Source organism: Sesamum indicum, linkage group LG8 (genome assembly GCF_000512975.1).
Source record: "Sesamum indicum cultivar Zhongzhi No. 13 linkage group LG8, S_indicum_v1.0, whole genome shotgun sequence".
NCBI lineage: Eukaryota > Viridiplantae > Streptophyta > Magnoliopsida > Lamiales > Pedaliaceae > Sesamum > Sesamum indicum.
Genome location: NC_026152.1, coordinates 17,204,328 through 17,223,508, shown reverse-complemented (window position 1 = coordinate 17,223,508; position 19,181 = coordinate 17,204,328). Strand labels below are relative to the sequence as shown.

At 39.0% G+C, this 19,181-nt stretch overlaps 4 protein-coding genes across 4 annotated transcripts in view; 1 reads left to right on the top strand and 3 right to left on the bottom strand.

The window, feature by feature from the left end:
* Positions 1-3,004, top strand: part of LOC105169085 — a 4,196-nt gene extending 1,192 nt beyond the window's left edge. The window contains exon 2 of the mRNA XM_011089365.2: positions 1,326-3,004. Within this exon, the coding sequence (XP_011087667.1) occupies positions 1,326-2,179 (854 nt within the window). The 3' untranslated portion in view covers positions 2,180-3,004. The remainder of the gene's footprint in view (positions 1-1,325) is intronic.
* LOC105169084 (stromal 70 kDa heat shock-related protein, chloroplastic-like) lies at positions 2,790-8,513 on the bottom strand. The gene is made up of 8 exons (XM_011089364.2): positions 7,795-8,513; positions 5,555-5,807; positions 5,113-5,192; positions 4,730-4,872; positions 4,558-4,656; positions 4,285-4,474; positions 3,805-4,203; positions 2,790-3,491 (listed from the first exon to the last, which is right to left on the bottom strand). The coding sequence occupies exons 1-8, from the start codon at positions 8,344-8,346 to the stop codon at positions 3,093-3,095; spliced, it is 2,115 nt and encodes a 704-aa protein (XP_011087666.1). The 5' UTR covers positions 8,347-8,513; the 3' UTR covers positions 2,790-3,092.
* LOC105169083 (prolycopene isomerase 1, chloroplastic) lies at positions 9,050-14,469 on the bottom strand. Its single transcript, XM_011089362.2, has 9 exons — positions 14,087-14,469; positions 12,868-13,091; positions 12,547-12,657; positions 12,031-12,084; positions 11,598-11,885; positions 10,744-10,935; positions 10,493-10,651; positions 9,938-10,174; positions 9,050-9,568 (listed from the first exon to the last, which is right to left on the bottom strand). The coding sequence occupies exons 1-9, from the start codon at positions 14,262-14,264 to the stop codon at positions 9,254-9,256; spliced, it is 1,758 nt and encodes a 585-aa protein (XP_011087664.1). The 5' UTR covers positions 14,265-14,469; the 3' UTR covers positions 9,050-9,253.
* LOC105169421 (regulator of nonsense transcripts UPF3-like) overlaps positions 14,779-19,181 on the bottom strand; it is a 10,114-nt gene continuing 5,711 nt past the window's right edge. Inside the window, exons 8-14 of the mRNA XM_020696050.1 lie at positions 19,118-19,166; positions 18,112-18,176; positions 16,757-17,201; positions 16,474-16,572; positions 16,260-16,381; positions 16,105-16,157; positions 14,779-15,484 (exon numbers count right to left, since the gene is read on the bottom strand). Of these exons, the coding sequence (XP_020551709.1) occupies positions 16,119-16,157; positions 16,260-16,381; positions 16,474-16,572; positions 16,757-17,201; positions 18,112-18,176; positions 19,118-19,166 (819 nt within the window). The 3' untranslated portion in view covers positions 14,779-15,484; positions 16,105-16,118. The remainder of the gene's footprint in view (positions 15,485-16,104; positions 16,158-16,259; positions 16,382-16,473; positions 16,573-16,756; positions 17,202-18,111; positions 18,177-19,117; positions 19,167-19,181) is intronic.

Genomic DNA, 19,181 nt, shown 5'->3' with positions numbered 1-19,181 from the left:
CCCAAAAAAAAAAAAAAAAGAATAAAACACCTTACTTGCAATTAAAGGTATCTTATTCGTCAACTAATATAAGTTCAATCAAAATCATGTAATAAATTAATACAACGTATAACATGAGACCATACAGGCCTACTTGTGCTCACATGTACATAGCCTCATTGAATAATATTCCAGACACTTTATTTTATTTTACTTATTATTGTAAAAGTTTTGAGTCTGATAATGTGATTATTTGTTTTGTAGTGCTGTTGAAATTGAAAATTGAATTTAAATAAAAACTGTTTTCGTCCTACTTAAAATTTTAAGTTAGTTGTCAATGTTATCTGTATTGATAATTCAATTGTCATGTGTTTGCAAGTGATGAAGTACTCCCGAAGAAAAGAAAGACTAGTCCCTTGAAATTGTGGCTTCTAATCAGGAAAAATATAAATAATAATTACCACACTATAAATAGAAATTTTCTGTTATGTTTTCCTTACACTTTGTATATTGAAAACGAGAAATGAGAAGGAAGTGACAGGAAAACTGGACCAAGTAGTCCTCATGAGGTCTGGACGAACACCATCAGTTCATTTTTTTTGACAAACTGTTCTTCATATAAGACATTCTTTAGTGAAAATGAGTGATAAGCACTGCTTCCAAGTGTATAAATACTCCTCTTACTTGCATATACAGAACGTACAAGTTTATAGAAGAAAAATTGTGCATCTTGATTTTACTTTCTTGTTAAAAGTATGTTTCCTTTTCTTCTAGAGTTTTTTTGATTGGGTGGTTCTTTATAAATTTGGTTGAGTTCTTATTCTGACTTATTAGTGGAATGTGGCCGTAGAGATTAGATCGTTTATAGGCACTGTATCCTAAAGGTAGATTTCATCAAAACCATCTAGATCATAGTAGGAGAAAATTATATTTTCAAAATGGCCATTTTGGTCTCCCGAGCCTAATTTATCACAAATCATTTCTCCATCCATATTGGTTTAGTTAATTCTTCTGTGCTTTTTTTAGTAGAATGTCTCTGTACGTTTATGCAATAGGTTAATCTTAAGCAGGTCATATATAGGTCGAACGCATAATTCTTTTGTATGATTATATGTCTTTGCTTTTGTTCTTGGGGATGCACGCTCTGGTGTTGGTGGTTAACTCTGCTTATAGATCATAGATGCATAAAAATAGAGGCCTGGGCAGATTTAGAAGGGATGTTGATCATTTATGCAAATAAAGATTTTGAATGTAACTTGAAAGAGAAGTGGAATTGGTTGAAATCTTTTTTTTTTTGACTAAATGATTTATGATAAACCTTTGCTTTAATACTTAATTACTCACAGAACTTATGACGAAGCTCACTTACCTGATTGACGGAGAAATGATCCTTAAGTACCAGGTGTTGTCGGAGGACCTTGATGCCTTAATCTCAGTTAAATCTGATGAAGATCTTCGCCATATGTTTGAAGAGATCGATCGCTATGAAAGTGCTGGAAACCCAAGAATGCGAGCCTTCCTCTTCCCTGTTAACCCCATAGTGATGGAAAACCAAATTGGGTCGACAGAACCCCATGCAGTTGAGCAACGATACATTGATTCCATCAATGGCATAATTCGCACCACCCCACTTCCCATAAAACAACACCCAACCATCAGCACCATGCAACATGGCTCTTTGGTTTCATCTGCCTGCTCGTCACCAAGGTCTCCAGATAGCTCCACCACAGAAGTCATAAACAATGAATTCCATAGTCGTGGAGTAAGTATGCATAAGGTCCGCAGCTCACCTAACATATGCGGTCTAAACATTCCACCTCATGGAAACCATCATCTCCATCAACTTCCTCTCCAATATCACCAAAGGCAAGCTCACCTCCCAGGACACTTGTCTCCCAGGCCACGTGCAGATTCTTACAGAAGTGGTGCACCGGAAAGACTTATTTCTGTCAGGTCCGTAGGACGAGCTGACGGTATAAGATACCAAGTGGATCCTGGCCCTCCGTATAACTATGCCTCCCGGCAGAATCGAGGATGTGCGAAATGTATGCATAATGACGACTGCATTCATTTTTCAGATAGAAGAATTGCTGACAGAACAGGGAGCTTCACCGTGAGCCCAGTTCCATCGAGTCCCCGCTACAGCCATGGTGGGATAAAGATATGGGATAGCATGATAAATGGGGACATGCGAGCATAAGATATATTGTTGAGGCGTTAAAAATCACATTTACATGTAAATTGTTGTTCTTGCGCATGTTTTTGATAGTCATGATTGTGTTGATCTAAGTTTCTAAATGCTTAAGTATAGCGTTTTGTCATAATTAGGGGTGGATTTTTTGCCCTAACTTAGTCTTTGTATAATTGTTTTTTTTCTTTTTCTTTTCTCTATACAAGAGTCTTACAGTTGAGTTTCAACTTATTTTCTAGAAATCGACTCATGAAGTCATGATATTAATTCTTTAGTGGGAGTATTTAAGTTTTTCTTGTCCCTCAGCAAAAATATCGAATGAGTCAAATCTTGTTCTGTGATTAGAAGGGGTGCAAAACACAGAAGGGGGTCCAAACGCGTGGATGAGATGTGATCAATAAATGTAAAAGAGACCTCCTGACCCATATCTACGCAATTTAACCTCTTCAAAGATTAATTTTAATGATGCAAGTTCTCAATGTTTTTCAAGAGTATTTTAAATACTATTGAAACTTATACATAAATTCTTTTTGAAACTTAACTTAATAAATGCATCAACATACAAATAACAAAATAATAAATTCAAGCAGAAATCTTGACTTGTGGTTAAGAAATATTATATCAAGAAATAAACAGCAAGAATTCCCATAAATTTCTGAGACTCACCGTCATAAGAATCACCATAATCTGTAAGATCGGGCAAGCAAATCTTCTATCTAAGGTGCTGACATGTAATACAATCTTGGGCCTGATAGCATCTGATCTTGGCTTAGAGAAGACGCCTATTGTTTCGACACTTTTAATCTCTGTTACAGCTAATTTTCTTCAGAACCCCTCACTCAGACAAAATTATTCCTCATGAACAAAGGAAGAAGTGGAGGTAAAAAATGGTGACCAAAACCTGGTAAAATCTCCTATGCCCTCACTTGCTGTCTGTAAAATCAGCATCGATGACGTCTCCTTCAGGTCCCTTGTCTGCTGATTCCGAAGAGGTAGCCCCAGCACCAGGTGTTGGGCCATCACCAGGTGCTGCACCTGGTTGGTTGTATAATGACTGGCCAAGCTGCATGACTTCCTGATTCAGGGCAGTCATTGCGTCCTTTATCGCTTGGGTTGAGCCACCAGAGATGGCATCCTTAAGTTCTCCAAGTTTTGCCTCAACCTTCTCTTTCACGGGGCCAGGAACCTTGTCACCAAGTTCCTTCAACTGCTTCTCTGTCTGGTAGACTACTGAATCAGCCTGATTCTTAGTATCTATAGCATCTCTCTTCTCCTTGTCTTCCTTTGCGAACTTTTCAGCTTCACTGACCATTCTCTCCACCTGTAGTTTCATCCACAGGAATGTAAGGTTTGTATTGTACAGGACAAGGATTAAACTGAAAATTGATGCAATTTCATGAAAACGTGAGGTTCAAGTTAGCTAAAGAAGATTATCCCACGTCGACCAATTGGCTCCCGCGACTAATTGGCTACCCGAAAACAGGCCGAACATGTAAATGCTTCTGTGAAACGAGGAGCCCTTTCATAGGAACTAAAAGACAATCTCTTTTAAGAATGCTTCATGACTTTAATACAGATGAATGCAGTTGCTTAAGCACATATAATTCAGTTAAGATAACTTTAAGAGCACTTACCTCATCACTAGGCAATGTGCTAGCACCAGTAATGGTTATATCTTGTTTCTTCCCAGTTCCCTTATCAATGGCAGTGACTGAGAGGATACCATTTGCATCAATGTCAAATTTGACCTCGATTTGTGGAACTCCACGAGGAGCAGGTGGGATTCCATCAAGACGGAAGCTGCCTAAAGATTTGTTGTCCCTGACAAACTCTCTTTCCCCTTGAAGGACATTGATCTCGACACTAGTCTGACCATCAGCAGCTGTTGAGAATACTTCTGATTTTGAAGTCGGTAATGTGGTATTCCTAGGAATAATTTTTGTCATAACTCCACCAAGGGTTTCCAACCCCAAAGACAGTGGTGTAACATCCAGTAGGACAATATCACTAACATCTCCCGCCAAAACACCAGCCTAAGCAAATAAAATAAGAAAACTGGTCAGACAACACAAGTCATCTACAAGAAACATATCTAAATTGGGATTGAAGACCACCTGAACAGCAGCTCCAAGGGCAACAACTTCATCAGGATTCACGGTAACATTCGGGTCCTTTCCAGTCAATTTTTTAACTAGTTCCTGGACAGCTGGAATACGAGTTGAGCCTCCAACAAGGATGACCTCATCTATATCACTGAAGGCAAGCTTTGCATCCTTCAAGGAATTTTGAACAGGAGTTTTCAGTCTGCAAAATATTATTACTCCACGTAAGCTGCAAACTTGTGATATATAAAACAAATATTTTCTCATCTGTGGAAAGATGTGCACCTGTCAAGCAAATCTGAACACAATTCCTCAAACTTAGCCCGTGTAAGAGTGGTTTCAATATGTTTTGGGCCATCAGCAGTCGCAGTAATGAAAGGCAAACTGACCAGGAAAATGAGAAATGGTAAGCAATGTGCATGCAAAAGGTTGCAAAAAGTGAGTACTCTTGACATGCCTAATATTAGTTTGAGTCAAAGATGAAAGTTCCATTTTCGCTTTCTCCGCAGTCTCAGTCAAACGTTGAAGTGCTTGTTTGTCCTTCAATAAATCTATCCCTTCATCCTTCTTGAAATTTGCAGCGAGCCAATCAACAATTCTCTGAGAAAATGCAGTAATAGGTAAATGATTGGCCAATAATCACTTGCCATGGTAAGCAGAGAAATGGCTTACCCAATGTAAATGGGGCAGCACATACATAACATAATACACACACACATGTGTGTGAGCGATCATGCATTTGTGAGTAACTATGTGTGTTTGAGTGTGTAGATAGATAGATTGATAGCGCAAGCGAGCGAGCAAGTAAAAGTCAATGAATCAGCAACTAGGAATATGAACCTTGTCAAAGTCATCACCACCAAGATGAGTATCTCCAGAAGTAGACAGGACCTCGAACACGCCATCACCAACCTCAAGAACTAAGATGGGTGCAAACAAAGGAAATTTCATTAAGCCCTTACACATATGAAGTGGTTGTAAACCTCAACTATTCTAGTAGCACATCAACAAATACAACAATTGCTAACATAATGCAATTAGTTACATTTGTAACCAGTGAACCCAGTTCAACAGGCTCCACCAAACCTTCTCTATGCTGGCCAAAAGATAGTCAATTGGGTTAGGGTGTTAAATAAAAGGTATATTCACTCAACAGCAATTATAGAAGGCCGCTGAGAAGAAGAACAAGCATGCAAAGCATTCTATGGTGAGCAAACACCACAAAATCAGAAAAAAAGCAGGGAGGTATGAGTTTGAGAAAGAAATAAGACACTTGTCATACCGGAAACATCAAAAGTGCCACCTCCAAGGTCAAAAACCAGAATAGTTTCATTGCTTTTCTTTTCAAAACCATAGGCCAATGACGCAGCAGTGGGTTCATTTATAATTCGAAGAACCTCTAAACCAGCAATACGGCCAGCATCCTTGGTTGCCGTCCTCTGGGAATCATTGAAGTACGCAGGAACTGTAACAACTGCTTTAGTAACCTTGTCATTCAAAAACTTTGATGCATCATCAACAAGCTTCCTCAAAACCTAAAACGAGAAAGAGACAATAACCATGAGATGAATCAGAGAAGTGCCATGAGACCACACTCGGGCACTTGGAGCATGGTCACCCGTAGAACATCGTCATTTAAGTTTGCAGTTGAACCTCATGCAATGAAGCATTGAAGGAAGAGAACTTTCCACAAACTTAAAATCTACTGATGCTGCCATGTTCTTTGTACGCACCAAGAGACGCAAACTGTTTAGAAAGAAAAGCAGCAAGCCTGGAAGGTGCTGTTCAAATTTGCTCTCAGAGAAGAAACTCCTGAAAAGGCGAAGTTTACTACGCCTTTCCGCTGTTATTTCCTTCTCTTTTAACACATTATACTTGAATATACACATATACATTTGTCACAAATGAATTGGGAAAAATTCATCGCAAACAAAAATTAACAGGAGTGACCTGTCAAGGGAATCTCAAATCAACATCAGCCAGCAAACTTGTCATATATGATGAGTAAGCACGCATGTTTTGTATTTAGATAGTTAACACATTACAGCTGATAATGCTATCGCACATTGCACTTAAACCTAGGGCTGTCAATGAGTCGAGCTCGAGTCGAGCTCGACCATTTTTGTCGAGCTCGAGCTCGAGCTCGACTCTGGAACTTCGAGCTCGAGCTCGACGAGCTCGCCAAGATGGAGCTCGAGCTCGAGCTCGCCAATGAATTCTCGAGCTCGAGCTCGAGCTCGAACTCGAGCTCGAGCAGATTTCAACTCGAGCTCCCCAGCTCGAGCTCGAGCTCGATTTATCCTGTTGAATTATGAATTTGAACACATTTGCAATAATTTACTTTTAATCGACTAATCATTTAAAAAAACAAACAAGCCAACCAAATTCTAGTTATTATTATTATTCTAATTATTATTATTATTACTACTACTACTACTAGTAACTACTTTTATTGTTACTATTATTATTATTATTATTATTACTACTACTACTACTATTATTATTATTATTATTATTATTATTATTATTATTACTACTACTACTACTACTACTACTATTATTATTATTATTTTAAATCATAAGATCGTATCATAAAATTTTTACATAGATATAATTGAAATTAATATATGTTCACAATCTGCAAAATTTATATATTTATAAATGTTAATATGACATTGATGTAACTATCATGTTACATTATTGAACAAAATAGGTTAATCGAACCATCAAAATTCAGATCAGACCATTAGATATGATAAAACATACAAAAAAATACGTTTGGTAAAGTTTTAGACTTATTGGATATACGGATGTCGAGATATCGTACTCGAAACATAAGAGTAATCATTCAAGACGGTGTATCGTTGAATCAGGCCATGTGATTTTAAATCATACCGTCGGATAGGAGCTGGTGAATAGCCAAATATGAGCTCGCGAGCTGGTGAACAGCCAAATATGAGCTCGAGCTCGAGCTCGATAGGAGCTCGAGCTCGAGCTCGAGCTCGAATTTTTCGAGCTCGAGTCGAGCTCAAAGTCGAGCCGGCTCGACTCGCCTGCCACCCCTACTTAAACCTCATCCATTCCACATTCTGTGACCTCCAAGAGGCCCAAACATCATCATATTAAGTTGACTTACTTTTCTTACGCAGACATGGATGGGCTTAAGCAAAAAGATTTTGGCAGTTATCCAATTAAAACTTTTACCCAAGAATATAGATCTCGTTTCTCCACTTTGTAGTTTAAAAGAAAGAAACACAGGATTCAGAGGACTTTCACTGATTAATAATGCCCGTCCATGCATACAAGAATACAGATACATACACTCACAATTCACACCCAAAATTTTATAGAATCCATTTGTTGTATGAACATACAAACTCACAAGCAAAAGAGAAGACATCCGTGCACTGCTGCATGCCAGTTCAATTCACATCAGTCATAATAACTAAATAAAACATAGAAACAAATGCGAAACAAAATTCAAGCTGAAATAATAATTTGAAGTCAACAGTGAACACAAACCTGTGCGGATATTTCCTCAGCCGCAAACTGCTTCCCAATGGCGGGGCAATCAAGCTTGACATTCCCATTCTCATCCCTCACGACATGATACGAAACCTGCTTCGATTCCTCATCCACCTCCGACATCTTCCTCCCAATGAACCTCTTAACGGAGAAGAAGGTATTTTCCGGGTTCACCACCGCCTGCCTCTTAGCAATCTGCCCAACCAACCTATCACCATTCTTAGTATAAGCAACTACAGACGGTGTTGTTCGCTGGCCCTCAGCGTTGGTCACAATCGTAGGCTTACCTCCCTCCATTGCCGCCACCGCAGAGTTAGTCGTCCCCAGGTCAATCCCGACAACCTTTTCCGCGACCACGCGGAAACCAGGGTTGCGGCGGGAGCTACCACCACTTCTAGCCTTACTCTTCAGCTTCAGCCCGAAAGACACCGTATTATTAAGCTTTGTTCCAAAGAACACAGTTCTAGAGGGGCAGCATTTGGAAGGATTCCCAGATGTGAAGTGAGCGGTGGCACCAAGGGCATGAATTTGAGCCGTTGAGGAGGCCATCTCTCCGAACAGTCAAATGAAATCACCCAAATAAACCCTAGATACAATCCAATTCGTATATGCAATCGCAGTTTGGTGGACAAAGAGAGCTAGGCTACCGAATAAGCAACGAAAAGGAAAGGCAAACCAATTCAAACCCTAGAAATGGGGGGGGGGGGGGGGGGGGAAGGAGGGGCGAAAGAGGGCAACGTAGGAGGTGGGGGGGGGGGGAATGAGGAGGAGTAGAAGTGGCGTTGGAGGTGCAGAAGATAAGAGAATTGGGGGGAAGGGGTTTATGGCGTATTGCACAAGGGGAGAGTGAGGGTTAGGTGAGGACACGGGGACAGTTCTAGAACCGTCTTTTGTCTCAAGTGAGGGAGACTGCAAGCCGTCGGATTGAATGTAGATTATGCACAACCCGGACTAATGGGGAGTATGGAGACCACTAACACCGTACAATACCCATCACAAATACATATCTATATCTATATGATGATTGTATAACTAAATATCATTATTTTTATTATAAATGTATGTAATAATCATATAGAAATAACATTATAAATTTTCTTTTAAATTAGATAGATGTGTAACACAATCAAGATTGCTTATTTCAAAAACAAGTGTTCATTTATCCTCCTCTCAATCTCTAGAGGGGCTGTGTCATGTGTGTGTATATTTGTATTTGTGCTACAAGCTCTATTTATTGTAAGGAAAGTGAAAGTCCCAAATGATCCAAAAGTGATTTAATTGAAAAGTATGACATTTGAACAACTCAATTTTTTGTTTCCTATATAAGTAAAGATTTACATTTCCCATGAAATACAGCTCATGTTGTTATGCTATTCACCTGCAAAGTACTCACAATCAATGTATGTTTTGATCCTCATGCAACTCTTAACAATAAGATACAGAGGGACCAATATCTCTATATTCCTACAGCATCAAGTAGCTCACAGTGTTGAGACACTGAAACAAGTGAGTTAGCCACTATGGCACCACTGGCAGCAACTGCGGGGACACCAATACCTGGAAACGTCGAGTCCCCACAGCAAAAGAGCTGTGGGATTGGGGTTGAGTGCCCAGGGAACGAACCCTTCCCGGCTTTTATGGCAGGACCGTAAGTTCCTCTGTTCCGCCTCAAAAACCTTTGGTGCGTTAATGGAGTTCCCACCAACTTAACCTCACATTTCTCACGATCGAAACCTGGACCAAGAGCACGTTCCACAGCTTTCCACATTACCTGTTGCATGTAAAAGGAAAACTGTAAGTTTGAACAGCCTTCCAACGAGATCCAAGCACATAAATTGCAAGTTCGCATGCACGAATTTCCAAGAAGAAAATAGTATAATCACATCAATTCTGCAACTATATGTTTGCTGATGGACCTAAGCACATGGGAAAACAAACTGTCTGACCAATTACGATTCCTACTTCTAATAGCATCGGTAAGAAAATGACAGAGTCGTGATAAGTATATTTTTAGCTTAACACTGACCATGATGATGGGGCAAAATTGACCGGCAAAGGAGGTTACAGGAAAAAAATTATAACATTTTAACTAAATGTGGAACTCAGAAGCTAGGAAAAGAGTGCTATGGCATAAGAATACCTCACTCCTTTGAGCCTTCAGTTCCTTGTACTCATTACTTCTGCGGTCGAGACCTTCCCAAAGCTCAAACGGCTCGGTTCCAGGTGTATAGGCATGCAACACATGTTTACCGGGTGGCGCAAGATCAGGGCTTAGCACACTGGGTACAGATATTAGAACAACGTTCTGATCGGCGTCAACTCCTCTCTCCCAGTCATTAACAACTATGTGATGGATTCCCAGGTCTTCACGTACACCCTAATCATGGTAGCACAGCGATTATTTTGACCAGAATAAGTAAATGGCAGTTAAATAAAATTTGGAATAAGGTAGACATGCACACACGATGTTATAATAGAACATCCAACCAACCGGTTTACTTTTCTAGAAGTTTGATGATTTTATATAACACGAGTTGATAGCTAATATTAGTGAGATTGCATCCCGAAACTTCCATGGCAGCTGATAGAAGGCAAATTTGTTTCTTTGACGGAAAAATAGTTCTATGCAGATCTAGCCCATTTTGGCAAACAAATCATTTCAGACAATTTCTTCCTAAGATACCACAATACTCACCTCGGCATCAAACCCCAAATGTAGATGCATAAATGATTCACATTGTGGGGTCATTTGTATCCTCTCTTGATAAGGTTTCGGAACGACTTCCTTAGGCAACAGATTCAATGTGTCCCACATAGATGCATTGCTGACCACAGCCTTTTTAGCTCGGACAAACTGAAAGGGACATGATTATCTTATCAAATAGTCGAATTATGTCTAAGTTCACAAAGGCTTTCATAATTAATCTTCAAATTGTTCCTACTCACTTGTCCGCCTCTTAGCTTCACTCCTATAGCTCTACCATCTTCAACAACAATATTTTCCACATGGCTTCTAAGAGAAAGTCGGCCATTAAACTTCTCTAGACCTCGCACAAGAGCATCGACAACTGCACCACTTCCATGAAGAGGATACTCTAAACAGCATCCTGGTTTATACCATTCTGAGAACATGTATATCTGGAAAAGGATTGAGCATAAATACATCATGATCCCAATGAAAGGATAATTTAGATAGCATTGTTCATATGACATGTTAAGAAAATCTGAGGATTGACAAGGCAAAACATAATTTGGAGCCCTTTCAGAAAAAAACACACAAACCATACAGTTAGCTGAAGTTAATTAGAGACATGAAAGTTCTGTAATTCAATATTGATTATGAGGAGCGGAAATGTAGAGATGTAGAAATAATCTGGACACTACTTCTGTCTGAAAGAGAGGCCAAAGGCGGACCCTGGCAGTAGTTACACCACCATCCTGTCTAGCATTATATGGATTCTCACTCAATTAACTACAAACTCAGCAATTCCTACATCTTTTACAATGCAAGGAGATAACATATCCAGCCAAAAATTCCATGGTGAAGTCAAATTGTTCGTCAAGGATACTGATATCCAAAGAAAATAGCAAAATATGTTAATTGAATAGTATAACATGGGTGCCCAAAAGCATCAGAGATAATGGGTGCCAAATCTTGTATTAGTAAAAATCACACAACCGACATAAACTGTATTGCAGTAAAAATTAGTAGATCAAGCATAGAGAACTTCTCAAGAGAAACAGAATCACAGAACTGGAATTTTTTTATAGTGTACTTGAAAGCTTGGTAAAATGGTTACCATCTCTGCAGATAGTATACCATCAGTCTTCACCCCTGCAAGCAAAAAGGCTAGAAGATCCACCCAATTTCGTATAAAAGGATCTTTCAGCCCCAAGGAGTTGATTATCTCTGAGAAGGGTCTGAGGAGCTTTGTAGCACCTAGAGCTCCTTGAGGTCCCATTTGAGCAAAAGATTTTAATAGAGAGGGGGCGTATCTAGCACCAGCAGTTGAGAGAACACCCCAGTCACCCCGGATGGATAGAGGAGGAAGGGCCATTGCAGCTGTAGATAGTGGAAGTATTGCGTCCTATAAAGAACATAAAAAAGTTCATATATGCATGCACCAAAGGAAACTTATTTATATTGAAACATATATGCTCTCAAATCAACAGTCTCTAGGAACTTGCAAATTTTTTTTGAAAGAAGATCAAAGGAAAATATCAGAGACTCACTAGAAGTTTTCTCCATTCTTTCTCAGCATCTGGACCAGCGTATGTCTGGAGATCCTGCAAAGAAAGTAGTACCATACATTTTCCAACAATCCAACTCCAAGTTCACTTATCCAAATATATGATGATCATTTCTATTATCTGGAAGCAGTATTTTGCTCACACTTACAAAGATAAAACTGCAACACCCCTTGTCTGCAGTTTGTCTAATATTACATATTTTTTTTATCATTATTACCATTCATTTGACTTTTCAATCTAAGATGAACTCAGGATAATAAAAATTAAATCAATCGTCATTAGATGTTTTCTTAATGCTCTTATATTAGTAGTTCATAGATACTAATCTCTTCCAAAGTCTGAAGCATGCTCGGTCTTTTTACTTTCTACATGAAAATTTCTATCTATGCTTAAAGAGCGAAAATGTCACTAGTCAAAAAGCAGGAAAAAAATCTGAAGAAAAGGGAAAAGAAATTTGCCCCAGGCTTGAGATCGAAACATGAGGTGGTGAGACTGTACCTTGAAAAAGTCTGTGGGGCCAATGCGAGACAAAAATTCACCTTCTGGTATGTATACCATCCATGAGTCATAGGTTGCACAAGGAAGCGATTCGTCCAATGCATCAAGGACCTTAAATGTTCAACAAGAAACATCTTATAATTTGAAAGAAGTTCAATTTTTGGCTGCACATATCAACAAGCAGAGAGGTATCCTCTGACTTTACGGTTAACAAACACAGCAAATTTTCTAAACCCTGCTAAGTTAAGGACTTTTCAGGTGTTATGCAGCTCTTGTCATAGAAACAAATTGAAAAGACTGAAGCAAGATAAACTAACATACTTGTGCTAGAGGGTTTGCCTGAGGACCCCTCGATTGAAAACCAGAGAACAAAGACGGACCAGAGTCAAACTTGTAGTCTTTTATCTCAAAGGAATGAGCGGCACCTCCCGGTCGATCATGGCTTTCTAATACCAGAACGTCTTGATTATATCTAGCCAGAAGTGCACCACAACACAGCCCACCAATTCCACTCCCTATGATGATAACATCTGCCTCGGGTTTGCCTGCACATCATTCTGCAGTCGCATTATAAGGTTTCTGTGCAGTTAGAACCAATTGACAGACGATAACTCTTATTACATAAAGATTCTAGATCTTTGTAACATCTAGTTTGGACAGCTCATGCCGAAATGTTTTAGGACATATCATTTCAACTTTGGAAGACAAGCCAAGCCCTCCTCTAACTCTGGAAACTCTACCTACCTTGTTGTGACATTAACCAACCAAACCTATAGATAAGTAAGAAATCCATTGAATCCAGTAAGACCTTGAAAAGAAAGAACAGCTCCTGAAGACCAGGGACCAAACATACTCAAGCACAGCCAGATCCATTCCACAATGTTAACAAATTATTTATGCTTCAACATTCATTCACAAACTCTAATCATTAAGATTCGCATAAGATAGGCAAGTTACAATTATGTGTTATCCGAAATGGAGATGGATCAAGCTGAACAATGAAACTCGATAAAAAGATTGACTTTGAAGAAATGCATCACCAATAGGCCATTACATAGAGACACTCCTTGACTCCATGTTCAGATTCCCCACTTTTTGTTTTTGAACTGACCATAATTTCAACAGAAGTTCAAATACTAGAAAACCATGGCATTTTGTTTCAGAACTTAGGTTATGAAATAACAAGATGGTGAGAAATCTTGACAAATCCCTCAGTGATAATCATATGATGTTAAGGAATGGCTCGGTTGTCAAAGCCACCTACCATACGTTTAACAGAATGTATATATAGTACAAAGCAGGCAGTAGGACCGCTTCTCAGACAGAGCACCTCAGGCTTTGTCCTATCAATTAAGCTCCACTGTGGAAAGGGAAAAGTCCAAGACTCGTAAGGACAGAATAGCTTAGAGTCGAGGACAATTAACCATCAATATTACTAAGTTATTCATAATCTTGAAACATCATTGACTAATCATTCTTTTCCAACTTTCTTCTCGAAAATATGGACTGCGCATGTAGAGAGAGGGAGTGAGAGAGAGACCTGGGAAGTTGTGAGTGAGCGTTGGAGAAGGATAACCGTTGGAAGAGGTCTCTAAGGCATTGTTGGAAACTCGCGCCAAAACAGTTGGGGTTGTGCGTTTGGACTTGAAAGATGAAAAGGGTTGGAAGAAGTGAGGAAAGTTAGTTCCAATACCGCCACCACTCAATCGCAACGCCATGGACGACGAAGGTGTGTGTGTGTCAGCGAGTGCAAGAGAGAGAGAGAGAGGTATTGGTCTTTGTTTCTTGATGTTAGCGGAGGGAAGATGACGACGTGGTTCTCAGTTGAACGCTGGAGCAACATGTGGTGAGAGAGAGACTCCTCACCATACAAGATTTTAACACACAATTTTGTCATGTCATGTGTGCTTGTAAGAAAAATATATTGTTCATATTTAGGTTTATTTTCTGTAAATTCTTTATTTCACTTCATCACTTTTCTTTTCTTCTCTTTCTTTTGGGGGTGGGGGGTTGTGAAGACGTAAAATGTAATAAATAAATGAAAGTAAGTTGTAGTACTGTAGCATACTATATTTCGTGACACTCTTGAAATGGTTTACTATGCAATATTTGGCCCATACTCGAGCATTCTTTCTCAGTGCAGCTCAAACATACAGACTTATAATCTACAACCGAAATTAACCAAAAGAGATTGAACGGAAGGGTGGACGATAAATCTGCAGGGAGAGAGAATTAAAACCACCAATGCAGTGCGTCATTGTAAGCTCATTCTATTTCATTCAGATCAACCATAATAGGTCAAAGCTAATTGCATTTCCTCAAAAGCTTCGAGGTACACGCAAATTAGTATCATACACCTAAAAAACTTACAACTAGAGGGCTGACGGCAGCTTAGAGCCACTTTCTTCAACAAACCCAATTACAGTTGACCCTGGTGCTATCCGGGGCCTACACAATTTGTATATTTCAGCGAGCCAGATGCAGACCGCTCGACAAAACATATATAGTAGCTGACAGTAGCAGTACACACCATTCCAGATTTGTATTTACAGTTCGGCAAAGGAAGTCATCCATCTAAGAAGCTAATATCTTGATGGCCAGTCAATCAATGGCAAGAGTTGGAGACGAATAGCCTGCCAATTAGTATAAACCCTAATCATAGGGACACCCTGAAATATGGTGGTGCTATAAGCCGACTATATTCACTTTTTCAACTTCTTGCTCATATCTCTGACCATCTTCAACTTAGAATCATGGTTTCTTCATCCACCAAGCAGTAAATACACCAATACCTGTAGCATTCAGGCAAAACTTACGTGCCTCTACAGTCTTTCAAGCACGCATTGTCCGTCTCCACAAACCTGCTCATGCAGGATATCTTTCAGGCAAGACAACTCCAGATGTATGCTTCAATATGGTAACTGTTCAAAGCATTTCACTGCATCAGAAGCACCCAATTCAATCAGAACAATGCAAAATTTCATTCTTCAAAGCACTCATCCCACTCACCCAAAATTCATTTCACAGGGCTACGGCCAAGGAGAGGAACTAACCAAATGCGTATCACAAAGGAGAAATCGAAGAAACAGTGGTAGTTCTTTAACATGAAAAACATATTTTCAGTATTTTCTTTAAACATTCAGCAGTAAGAAAAGCTCCCAATCACAACAGTACTGAATTGTTGAATTCTATATTAAGTAGCATATTGCTCCAATGACTGTATTTGCCTCGAGCGTAGGACTCAACCGGATCAGAATGTTTACTCTCATGCACATTTACCTGAACCTCCCAATGGGCTGGCTCCAGACCTACCCACAGAATCATCATTCATGAACCAAATCGTGATATGAACTGGACAATGGTTTGCTCTATGGAGTAGATCCAACCCAACTGTCTAGATTAATGGGTCCTGATCTACTGACGAGCCAACCCATCTCCATGCATGCAGAATATACAATAAAAATTTAGGTTTCTCATTTTTCTAAGCTATATATTAAACAAAAAGCCCTAAATAACCAAAATCAGATAAAAACAAAGTTATGAACAAACAAAGCTTACCATATACGACAAGACTATGTGCCAGAACTCGACTTTTGGACCCACACTTGTTTCTGAAAGTGTGTGAAGAAAATTAGCAAACGTACAATACATGTGAATCAAGTGGGTGATAATTGTTAGTATGAGGCAGCGGGCATTCTGATTATGTAGCATACCTCATGCGAACCATAGCCAGAAGAAGCACCTCTTTTCAAAGATTTTCCCTCCACATTTGAAGAGACATCAGCATCCTTGACATTATAGGCTGAGCCACGGCGACCCCCATGCCTATAAGAACCTATAGAAGTTCATAAACCATCAGAATGCAAATTAATGATGGTAAAGGATCATAGCATTGATTCTTGTTCCAAACTATGAAGGTAATACAACCATTGTCAACAGAGTAATGACTGCCACGACCGCTTCCACTGGGTCTGTATTCACTACCACGGGCAACCAGCATTTCATGTTTCTTCTCTACATGAGTTCCTGAAAAGTCAAAGAATTAATATTTAAAGCCCAAGAATTGAGAAGAGAAATTAGAAACAAAGGCAACTTTGGCATGATATATTCTAATTGCCAAAAGGAGTTTGGAAAAAGGAAAATAATCATCCAGTAAAGTATGAAACTTATCCTATTGAAATCCAAGAAAATTCTTGTCCTATGTCTACACCTTCTGCAGAATCCAACACTTGGGATGCGGATGATAACGAATCATCACTTCCATGTGATCCATCTGACCGCCGAAGAGGGGTCCAAACACCACGATCAGGCCTATCCTTGTTTCTTGTTCGTCTTTCCTGCTTCTCCATATGGACAGCTGGTAAGTCATTTGGAACTACCTTATCCTCAGGTGCCCCATTTGTATCTTTCTGAGATAACTGTACAGTAGGGGGTCGAGGAGGTTTTTTCTCCCTGTCCTGGTTAGAACTCTGGATACGAAGTTCTAATTGAGATCGTGATGATGGTTGATTTTGACGAGTGTCCCTGTTAAGCAGAATGCTCCTGATGATCCTTCCACTGCCTTCACGTTGCTGATTCAGTTTTGGAAGAGCAGAAGTCTGTGAAGTTTTAGCAGGAGTTGCTGCATTCTGCTGCAGAAATGAACCGCCAGAAACCTACAGAAGGAGAACATGAGTTACCTTTTCTGTTTTCTTAAGTCTAACCTCAAAACCTGCAACGTTCATGCAGTCAAATGGATTTATTCCACAGCAATAATGAATCCATTGCTTCATGCATGAGATGTTCATTGGGTAGGGCTAACGTAATGTCAGTGATCATACTCATAATAAAGTGTGCTTAACATTTAGGGACAGCCAGCAGAATGACTGGATGAGATTGAAACATTTATTTCCGCACTGGAGTTACAACTAAAACAGTAAGTTCATGTTTTCTCTCATTTTAAACATCAAGGAACTCATTTTGATTAGATTTCACGAAATCATTTATTTCCGCCAGTTTGAAACAATGCTCAATCCTCCACCAAAATGTCAAGGATGTCAGAGTCTCCTAATCCTGAACCTAACACTACCAAAAAGTTCCTCAAGATTTTGCAAATATGTGAACATGAGATGAGATCGTTCAGAACTACACTTGAATCTGATCAAGAGAAGTAACAAATGTCAACTATAGATGAGGTCGATTAAGTAGTTGACGCCAGGGAAAATCCGATAACCTCACTATGCAACCTTCACAAGGGTTGTTTTTTCCAACACAAGCAGAACTACTATCATAATGCAAATGTATTCACAATTGCATCTCTATCGATCAGTACAGCTTCAAGACTTGGGAATTCAAATAACAACTCCACATAATTTTGTTGTGGCATTTTCAATATGTTGAATTCTTTACCCATGTGCTCATCACAGTCCCATAATGACATAAAAGAAAACACTTCATCATTCAAACTTCTGAAAGCTAACTCTGACTTACCCACCATGTAATAATTCAAAAGGAAAGGGCTACTGAGCTGAATTTGCATTTTACTAGTGACACCATAATATAATTACAATACAGTAGAAGACTTACGTTAGAAATTTCTTTTTCTTTTCCCTTCAGGAGCAGGATTTTCTTCTTCCCAATTTCAGTGAATCCTGAGACTCCTAAAAAGAAATCAAATAGCATCCCATAAACTGTCGGCAAGAGTAACAACCAAGAAAATTTTCGAAAGATGGGAAAATTAGCATTTCACCACCCAAAAAGGATAAGAAAGAGGAGAAATAACAGCTAGAAAAATCTGAAACAAATCCAAAATCCACAAACCCTGAAATGCCTATTACATAAACTCACATGAGTAGAATTTATGACATTTGATCCAGATATGAGAACAGACAAAACCATAACGAAACAACTCATCATTCTGTCCATCAACAAGAAAATATAAATCAAAGAGAAGCTTGATTATCCTTTCCAAGATAAACAGATTCTCATCAACCTATTGCATAAGTGTGATGCTTCATTTTTATTGTTTGGTTGTTTCATTTTTCCGATTCTCAACCTCCAGAAGTACATAATGAGAAGTACTAATTGCTTCCGTTCTATGCCTGAATAAAGCACCTCGACTCCCATCTAGTTCACATCCTAATCCAATATACTTATTGCTTTCCACAAAAGGAGTAATATCTACTCGAGTTCCAAAAATATTAGTGCCAGACAACTCTCTTCCCATGGTGATATTATACAATAAAACTTTACAAACAGTAAACAAGAAAAATGCCTGGTACAGAGAGCTCTTAAAAAGTGCGAAAGCTGACCATTTTTCTCGTAGCTTCTCCTTAAAGTTAAAGGAGAAAGGAAAAGAAAAAGAAAGAGCATAATGATAATGAATTAACGAAACTGATAAAAGAAAGAAATAAAGCCTGAGAAAGGCAAAGATATCAACCAACTTTTCACCTTACTTATCATGACAAATTCAAAACCAAAATGACACAGGACAGAATCATTTACGATATTCTCATAGAATACAATGACAATCTAGCACAAACATGGATGCATTATTATCATTGGGTAATTGTTATCCATCAATAAGACATACCACTTTCCCCTGGCGAGGATACATTACGTGACATGGCTGCTGAAACCGACTTTTACACAAACTG